At 34.9% G+C, this 10,389-nt stretch overlaps 1 protein-coding gene across 1 annotated transcript in view; it reads right to left on the bottom strand.

Annotated features, from left to right (window-relative positions):
- Window positions 1-1,957: 1,957 nt before the first annotated feature.
- The window catches only part of PRKCE (protein kinase C epsilon), a 288,985-nt gene continuing 280,553 nt past the window's right edge, over window positions 1,958-10,389 (bottom strand). The window contains exon 15 of the mRNA XM_015622197.3: window positions 1,958-5,233. Coding sequence (XP_015477683.1) covers window positions 5,087-5,233 — 147 coding nt within the window. The 3' untranslated portion in view covers window positions 1,958-5,086. The remainder of the gene's footprint in view (window positions 5,234-10,389) is intronic.

Below are 10,389 nucleotides of genomic sequence, written 5' to 3'. Positions count from 1 at the left end.
TAAAAGGGAAGGCTGCACCAAGGAGCATTTTGCAAGTTGCTAAATTCCTGTTTAACATATTTTTGTCGTGTCCTGGACAGAACCTGTTTTATGATTGGTGATCAGACAGAAAGCATGCATATTAGATTTACAACTGACACTAATCAGGGACAGCCTGTGAAATAATTGAGAACAAACTTGGATTAAGAAAAGAAAATGTAAAAAATGTAACGAAAACAAAACAGAACACAGTAGTCATTGTAGCAATACACATTGCATCCACAATTGAAAATTACATGTAATTCTACTCCCTGTCTTCAAAAGGGATACAGTAGAACTAGAAAAGATTCACTGGAATTTGATACAGATGACCAAAAATATGTGATGCATCTTTATGTAGCCTTTTGATAGACAGGGCAATACTTTTTCAGTCTGAAAGAGAAATGGCTGAGGGAGCCATTTATGTATCAGTCATTTAAGGAGTCATGTATCAGTGACCTATAAAATTCTGAGTGGCATGAAAAAGGTGAATAGCAAAAAAATGATTGATCCTCTTTCAAATAAAGACCCAGGCAGCATAAAAGAGACTTATGATTGTGTCTATTAGAATAAACAAGTAGAGGTAATTTTCAACAGAACTGTTAGTTGAGCTCTGTAGCTTTTTCCACAGAATGTTTTGCATGCCAGAAGTTGAGATTGTTCAAAACTGATTATTGGAATTAATCAAAAGGAAGTTTCAAATTGATTTCACCATGTAACTGACTAGACTACCAGGAGGCTAAAAATCTTTTTGATTGTAAAATGATCTGACAGCCCCTGTCTCTGGAAGGCCACAGAAGCAGACAGATACTTCCTGGTGAGACTCTTCCTGAACATTTAGTACCACATTTACAGCATGGATAGCCAATGAGACTGCAACTCAAAAGACTGTTGTCTTCCCAAATTCTGCAGTCCATCAGCAAGGATAAAAATTGCTCTTAATAGACATCAGTTTTACATCATTACAAGAAAACATGATATGAATTGATCTGTTAGGAAACCAGTGATGCTTATTGTTTGTGAGATGAAGTTAAGCCTCCATATGCTTCTAAGGCTGCAACACACAACCAGAAAATCCAAGTTCCATGGTTATTTAACTGGTAGAATCTGTGACAATGATTATGTTAATGCTGTCAACACACAGGAACTGGGATATGCTTATAGGCACCAAACACATTCAGCTGAGAAGACTCAGCGTAAAAAGTTGATGTTTATGCAAAAGCTGCAATTTGAACAGAAAATGCAACTACATTTTTTTTTATTTTTTTTTAAGCTAGTTAATATACCTACTGCTTAGGTATACTAACTGGAGATTGTTAACTGGCTTTACTACCAGAGTATGTTGATAGCTGATCTACTGAAGTTAAGAGTTTCAGACTATGGAACAGGAAAATATTTAAGGTTCAAACTGAAATATGATGAAATAATAAAATATTTCAGCCAATGTCATATTTACATATTAAGTTAAATAAATTTAATAAGATCTATGACCTTTAACTAAATTTATGCATACTATTAATCCCTCTATTCAATCCAATGAGAGACTAAAGCAGTGCAATGTGTACTGCAATTTTGTACTCAAAATGCCCTACTGAAATGAGTTTTAACAGTTCAGCTAAGCACTGCTGTGATCAGTCAGAACTCAGTGACCTGGATGTAGCCAGTAAGCAGAAATAATATGTAAACTCACCTGCATGGTGTTTTTGAGGTAAATGTTGTATTACTCAAGCAAAATAGTGATCACACACTGTTACCTGTGTTTTTCTTGTTTAGTGCTTCACAGGTGAGGCTCTTGTTAGCAAATCCTTCCTTTGCAAAATGTCCACTCCTAAAAGACAAGCTCACGAAATTTTGTACAACATGCAACAGGATGTTGTATCATGTTCATCTTTCTTTCTTCCTCATTAGGAAATACTCAGGAAAACTTTGGGGAAAAAAATAAGATTTAACATCATTGTATTTATTAGGTTCCAAAACAATACACATTCACATCCTTTTGAATACAGTACATTTGGCACAGTAATAATGTTTATGATGAAATAACACTAATGAGTGGCAAGAGATTCAAATTACATCCATAAGAAAAAAATTCTGTACAAATAAATCCTCACAATAAAAAAAAACCTACCCCCCAACTGAATGCATTTTATATTTAGCTAGAACTATTCTGCACATAATTTAAAAAGGTAATTTTTAAAACTTTTTGGAGAGAATTATTTTTCACCCTATGGAGAAAAACGTATTTCCATTTTTAAATGGGAGGAAAACCAAGAAACGATGTATTCTTTATAATTATTATTATTAATAATATTTTTGGCATTTTGCACTCATTTTACAAAGAAGGAACAGAAAAGGTTCTACAGAAGAGGCAGAAACATAACAGAATGTCCTTTTTTAAGAGTTACCTTTAAAAAATGTTCAAGGTAACAAACAGACCTTCTGATGTAAACCCAAGGCAGAGGATGTAACTACTTATACTGAAGAAATATCTGCCCATGCAATAGTTTCTATCTCCTTCACTTTTCTCTTAGCATCCTACCCAACACTGCAGGCGCTGAGGCCTCTTGACATACAAACATTTGCTAATTATCTTCATGTTAGAAAGGGAAATACAGACTACATAGCTTGTGCACAATAGCTTTATGGGATACTTTTATTCCTTCAAAATAAATGCTCAGAGCTCTGTGTAAAGGCCTCTTGTTGGACAAACAGTAGTGCACAATCCCATAACTTGCTTTCCTAGCAGTCTACTCACCCATGGAAAAGAACACCTTAGCATTATGATCAGTTCTTGCCTGGATGTCAAAAGCTAACCGTGATGAGAAATAAACAGAGCCAGTGGCGAGACACAAATTGATGGGCAGTTCTACAATATATTTCTAAGAGAGAAAGAAATTTAAACATTGAGATGATGCAATCATTAAGATGTTTCTGTGCTGGTACTCAGCTCCAGAAGCTAGTCTTTTCCCAGTACAAAAGATTACTGAAGATAAATTAAATTAAACTAAAGGCTTGATCCTTATTACACTTGTAGGCCAGACAACACATTAATTGATATATCATAATATTTAATATTTTGAAATAATCATAAGAATATACATAATAATTACACCTGAGTTTTAAAAACAAAACAAAATGGAACTGAATGGTGTCATCAAAAACAGGCTATGAGCAGCCAGACACAAAACTGACACAAACTAACTCATCTGCTTGAGACCGAGATTATCTCTTAAAGCCAATGATTCACACTTTGTCCACCACAATTTGTAACATTCCTTTCTCTTTCTGAGCTCTATCATGTCATAATAGAGTTGAAGAGAACTATACAAGAGATTTAGTATAGCTTAATATATGTCTACATCTTTTATAACAAAAACCTCATCTTTCTGACAGTAACTTGAACCAATACACATACAAGAGTATTGCACATGGACATTATTATAATTATTCTTTCATAGACTAACATTTTAATAGTATGCCTGAACATGCAGCAGTTGATACCTCTATATTCAATGAATTCCACAGGCCTTGCAGCAAACACTATATACAAAATCTCACCTGTACAAAAGGCAAAAAAGCTTCTTTAGTGCCACTTTGCCAATCACAAGTATATGTATTTTTGTGCAGCTGGAAATCCATGTGCAACAATTAAAATGGATTCCAATGACCGCTCACTCAGTCCAGTAAAATACATAATAAAATTACCTCAGCGATACATATACACACACACAAAAAAACAAACCAAATCAAACCAAAACAAAACCCAAACAAACAAACAAAAATATTAAAAAAAAATTTAAAAAAATCAAAACCAAAACCAAATCACAGGGTATCCCTGGAAATATAAGTACATAACACTGTTAGCGTATCTACAGGAGGTAACTTCACATTAGTAATATTGTCCACATGAGTTACCATTTCAATTCATACACAAAAAAATATCAATTTACAACTTTTAATAATGTCAGTTTGTGAATGTTTGATCTTCAGTTTTTTAACACATCTCCACATAATGCACATGTAGCCTTATTTTGTGTCTTCTAAAAGCAGATTTCTCTTTAGACTTTAAACATAAAACCCAACATACACAGTAGTACTATGGTTTTGTATAAGTGTGCAAAAGCAACACACTGCTGAGAAAATAAATATAAATAAGAAATTATTTACCAACTTAGCTACTATGGAAAATGCAAATTTATAATGTTTATAATTAATTTTTTATGAAAAATTAACTGTAAACATTTGCAATCTTGCCGTCACATTATTGGTTCATTTAAAAGGTTATTTAATTTGATAACATGGATAGTACACCAAATTGTCTAAAAAATAGTAAAATGGCTATATATAGCTGAGTTAAAATACTGTAGGCTTTTTATTCTTTAGCCCTTTAATATCTATCCATGTAGCATCTGTTTCTTGCTTTAAATAAAATTTCAGTTAGCTTTTTGTCTCTTATTCCTAAGAGTTTCCTGTATATTGTACGAGGAAATTCACTGAAAGCTTTAATTGATGTGCTTCTTTTTCTAGAAGAAAGTTGTCTGACGACAACTTCATAGTTTGTACCTCTCCACAATAAATTAATAATTGAGGATTACACCTTCATGAAGGCAGACTTTGCTTTACTAAGGGCATCTGAGTACAGATCTCACCATAACTACCACTACAGAAGAAACAGTTCTCACCTTCTTAGCTTAATTATATATGATGATTACAGAATGAGATCTGCTAAATTGCTTTCAATAGCATAGATTCATTTCTTATGGAAAAGATGCAGTTTTGTCCTCTGGAAATTCCTATTCTTAGGAATAAAAGAAAAGTTGCAAATATATGGCAGTGTGTCACATCCACAATTTCTGATACAAAATTATTTTGCATTGCTTTGTGAGACAGAAATTAAGAGTGCTTTCAGGTCAGAAAATTAAAGGAAAAATACAATAAATATATACTTTAACTTGGGATATGGGCTCAGGGTAAAAGAAGTAGTTCTCCATCTACTGAGTCTCAGTAATTTGATGATCTCTTCAGAATCACTTCTTGTAGCATCATTCATCTGTCAGCCTAACGTTGTCTATGGCAGTAGCTCTTCTCCAAAATAAGAGAACCCTTTAAATTCTTCTTGATTGATTTGTTTTATAATTGTCTCATCCACTAGTGTTAATACTGGTTCTTCTCGTGTAAAGTCTTGATCAAAGTTATTTACATCCCTTTTGGTTTTCTGAGAAGAAAAATATAAATAAGGTGAATGGTAAAAAAGCACAATAAAATAAAACGTGTTCTCCTTCCCCTCCAATTTGCCTTCCCACACCCATCCCAAGGCTGAATTTTCTGGAATGATTGAAATAAAAGACGAGCTACTTCACACAAATAATAACAGACATATGAGAGAAGCTACAGGAGCAAGAAATATAAATGAGTTTAGGAGAGGCCACAGAAGCAGTACTATAAATGAGGTCCCAGAGACTCACAGTCTCCGACAGGCGGAGGAATAGCAGTATGATGATAAAGCAGGAAGCTGAGATTACGACTGGTTTAAAAAGGCTTTGGCATAGTAGCTGGTATGGTTGTTTCCTCTTGGATTTGAACATAATCATATCTTATTTCATAGTCAGACTTAACTGATTTAATTGACTTCCCCCAAACACAGCCCAGTGTTTCAAATCTAAGTTAACAATTTCTTTCCATCACTACAAGTGATACAGGCTACACTCATGTTCAAAAATCTGTGGTAAAGCTTCCAACAGCTCTCAATCCAAAACCCTTGAGCTTAACACTGGCAACTCAGATTTCCTAATGTAGCCATATGGAACTGAGAGCACTATGCAAAATATGAAATCCCATCTCTAGAGAAATCCACCTCAGAACTCTTCTTTATTTCAATGGCATTAGGATTTTTCCTTCTAAGTCTAAAACACCCCACTCCTTCAGCAAAGTTGGCCAACAAAGTGCATTTGTGTATATTCTGGGACAAGAGGTATTAGGAGAGACAGTCTTGCAGAGTCCTTGACTTGCCGTCCTCATGACACTCACAACAGTGACTATCTGTGACCACTTACTTGAAAAAAACACTCTAGGCTACAACAGAAAATGTTCTCCATGGGTCATTCCTTTGAACCTGCAGAGTTCACATTTTCCATGTTAGTAGCATATTTCAGGTATGTATAGGTTCAGGGAATTGGAATAAACATTTTTCTTTATTCTGTCTTTTTTCTCTTTATGTCATAGAAACTAGTAATTAGCTGGGTGATCCTTAAAGGAGGCACACCTGATACATTGAGAATGAGCTTTGTGTTCCTCCTGCCCATGTCTGAGATTAAATGATACTGGAAATAGATCAGTTATTTGACTTGCAAAGTAAAACAATAAAATGACAAAGACATACATCATTAAATACATTAATATATTCCAAATGGGATATATACCACCTTTCAATGTAGGTAAACTTTTCTATAACATATATATATATATAAATGTATTTTATTCATCAGCTCTACTGAGACACTAAGCAGTTTTCTTTCTCCCAGTTGAAAAATAGTCACTGCAACCTTCACCTACACTGTTTGTAATAACTTTATAGACATAGGGAAAGAAAGGTCTATGTAAATGCAAGGGACTTTCACTTGTAAACCAAGTACTTGCTAAGTGCGGACAAACAAAAATCCACAACCTATATCTATGGAATTTCATAAAAAGGAAAGGGATATGGACTTAACAAACAGACACACATATATATCTATTTATGTTGTTTACATTTGAAATATTTACTTTGTACATAAAGACCAGACATGAAATGTATGTGGCTCATGTAACTCTGAATTGCATAAGAGGCATGAGGAACATGGCTCTGGGCTTTATGAAGTTTTTTCCAAGCAATTTGTGCAAAACCTGCAAAATAAGAATGAAATTCCATCTCAATTTTTAAAAGCATTACACTGCAACTGTGTCTACATTCTTCTTGTTCTCCATGTCTTACCATGGTATTTTCACACACTCACACAATTAATTTGCCACAGGAATACTCACTAAAGAAGAAGGTAAGTGGGTATTTTCAAAAAGTAGAATTCAAATCCAGAACTGGAGTTATATTCAAAAGAAATGTGACCACTCTCACACTTTTACCACTAGCTATCAAGGGCAAATAAACTCTCAAGGAGCTGAACAAAAAATAGAATATATGTTATTTTCAGGATTTCATATTGAACATATTTATGAAAGGTATTATTTTATTGCATAAGTTAAGAGTAAAATGAAAAATTCCTCATAGCCCATCAGGGGCAATTAATTCCCCATAGTTACTTATTCCAGAAATCACTAAGACTTGTGAAGGTATTAGACAAAAAAGTGCACAGAGAAGTACATCTAAAAAAAGAGTCCCAGTATTGATGTACGTAAATTCTATTTATTAAAAACAATTGTGCTGCCAGTAAGGAATCCCAAACACTTCTGAAACAATAACCAAAGGTATTTGCTTAGATTTAAAAGCCTACTGTGTCTAAAAATATGATTTCGAGACCAAAGGTGGTAAGAGAAGTTTTTATTTTTTGAAATTTATAAACAATTCCATGTTGTTTTGGCAGCATAGATTTAAATCACTCAATTTATTAACAGGACAAGCACGGAGCAATCTACAATTGCAAGGATATGCTAACAGGTCTCTAACTAACCAATTGATGAAGTGAGATTAAACAAATCGCAGGGAACAAAAAGGATTAAGCCAAGGTAGCTCTCATAACAAGTGCTTATTTTCAACAGAAAGATTAATTTGAGAAGCCCTCCTTAGCAGTTTAGGCACTTTCTTCCTGAAGCTATGACTGTTTTGCAAGGCTCCATTTGCTAAGACAAAACAGGTCTGGCCGCATTTCTCCTATTTTAATGTACTTGCACTGTGAACAGGCCAAGAGCATGAACCAACACACAGTTGCATCATGAGGGCTCAGATGAAGGTATGAAGGGCTGTGCCTCTGTCTCTCAGGAGAGAAGCTGAGAAAAGGAGGAAGATCTGCAAGGTAAGGAGAATATACAAAAGAAAGAGTGCAGCTATTATCCAACTTTGAACATTAAGAAATCATGAAGATAGAAGGAAAAATGTTTAGATTGGCTGCTAAGTGCACAATTTAAAATGCAGTAATTAAAGGGGTGGGATTCTGTTTATTTAGCCTGCAGCACTAATACGCTGAGACACATTATTTTAAACTTTTCAAACTTTTTTCCGGGTAAGACTTTCAAATTTCAGATGACTAAGGAAACTACAGTACTAGGAAAACTACAGCTGTCCTACCAAACACACTGAAATTCCATTAGGTTTCAGATGCTCCTTTTTTTTTCTCTCTAGACCACCCAAGCATCTTGTCTTCAGCTACATGTGAGCAAGGGCACAGGAGCTACCCAGGAGGTAGCTTCCAACAGTAGGTGCCAAACTCCACGCTGCACTAGCAATGACCAAAACCGGAATAATTCCAATTCTAAATCTCATCAGACAGAGGGCTGCTCCAGCAACAGAAAATCTCCTGTACTGAGAAGGAATATTGACTACCTCTTGTGCAGGACACGTGCTGGCTATTTGATCCTTTGTTTTTCCCAGCAGTGTGAATGCTTCAGAGGTCTCCTGTCTGAGCAGTGACTGTGTGACTTAGGAGACATGATCTGACTGGACGTAACACTTGAACTAATAGACCCATATGACTACTACCCATCAAGGATGACAATTTTTAAGTCAAAATCATGTTTTATTATATTCAAAGAGATAAAGATATCAGAAACTCTAAAAGACTATCTCTTCATAGAACACCATTTAATCAGCTTTTGTTGCTGGCCCATACAGTTTTAGACAAAGTGTTATCAGGTTATTTGAGTAAAAATTATTTTTTTCCCACTTAGATTTCTTCACATATTTATTAAAAGATGCTGTTAATAAGCACACATTAAACAGTGGTTTCCTGAATTTTGTTTTCACTGCCATTTCAATAAAACATTAAATTTCTACCTGCAGTTACAAACTCAAGCTTAAGAAAACCTTACTGAAATCTGCATATTAATTAGGACTATCAGCCTTGTCTCTCAGTGATTATTAAATGACTTTATATGAATTTCAACCATGAAAAAAGGAATTTAAATTGATGTTCTTATCACTGAAAATACATTCAGAAAGTTAAACCACAGAAATCCTTGCAAGAAGGCATCTGAAGGCATTTGGGTGTTCCAAACCGGGGAACTCAGCCAAACCTGGACAACTCATCAGATGTGTCATGAGGCCAAGAGTCTCAGTGGACTCTCTTCTGCCTAATAAAGATTAAATTAGTTCTCCAGTTTGGAGACACCAAGAAGTCTCTCTCTTTAGACTGTTACTTATTTTCATTCAATTTGCAGAAACTCACTGAAACCCTTTCAAGTCCATTGAAAGCTCAACAGCTCCCATAAGGTGCTGGCATTGTCCAGCAGCTTCAAAGGCGACTCAGAGAAGGTAAAAACCAGACGGAGGTGGTGCCTAGGAAACCATATTGCCACAAAAGACTGGGTTTTGTGATTTAGTCTGATTGTCCTACAAATTCACAATATGCTGTTTAAATACAACTATAGGTGGCAGCTGCAGCTTTTGGTGCACAGCTCCAGAGACACAGGGCAGCAGGAGCAGGACATGCAGCAAGAGTCACACTTTCTCATATGTATCACTTAATTTTATCCAGAACTTTGCTTCAGTAAATAATAAGTGATTCCCATGTTTGACACAGTATCATAAAGAAGAAATTCTTCAACAGGATGATAAGAACTCAAACATTTTATATTTACCTCATTGCTGATAAGATTTTATGATTATGTTTATCAAGACAAATGGAAACTCAGACATCAAACCAGGTGGTTTGAAGCACAAGGTTATGTGGCTAACCTCACATGGCACTGTCCTCTCATTCACCTCTCCTTATTATGATATCAAAAAACACTGCACAGGCAGAGATCACTTTGCACTCCTAATTGGATCTTTTCATAAAGGTGTTTAGTTTGAGACCAACTACAATGAGGACTCACTTTTGCACATAACTCATGTTATTTATAAATAAATTCAGTATGAATATTTTAAAGGAAATGGGCTAAGAAGCACAACACTTCAGGCCTGTCTTTCAGTTTATCCTCAGGATGCCTCTTCATAGTATTTGCATGTCCTGAGAATCTCTGTCAGTATTAGAAGTATTTCCTACCTTGTATGATTTCAGAAGATAAGAAATACATGTTATCAAAATAACTTCATAAGTTATTAAATTTTCTCAGCATGTTAGTTGCTCTATTTGCACATGGAAGAGTGACAACACATTTGCCATGAGATTTCATTCTCCTAGATTATGCTTTCATTAGAGTTAAATGATGCATTAAGTGAAAGTA

This window comes from Parus major, chromosome 3, assembly GCF_001522545.3.
Source record: "Parus major isolate Abel chromosome 3, Parus_major1.1, whole genome shotgun sequence".
Taxonomy (NCBI): Eukaryota; Metazoa; Chordata; class Aves; order Passeriformes; family Paridae; genus Parus; species Parus major.
Note: the sequence above shows the minus strand (reverse complement) of the source record. Positions and strands in the feature narration are given on the sequence as shown.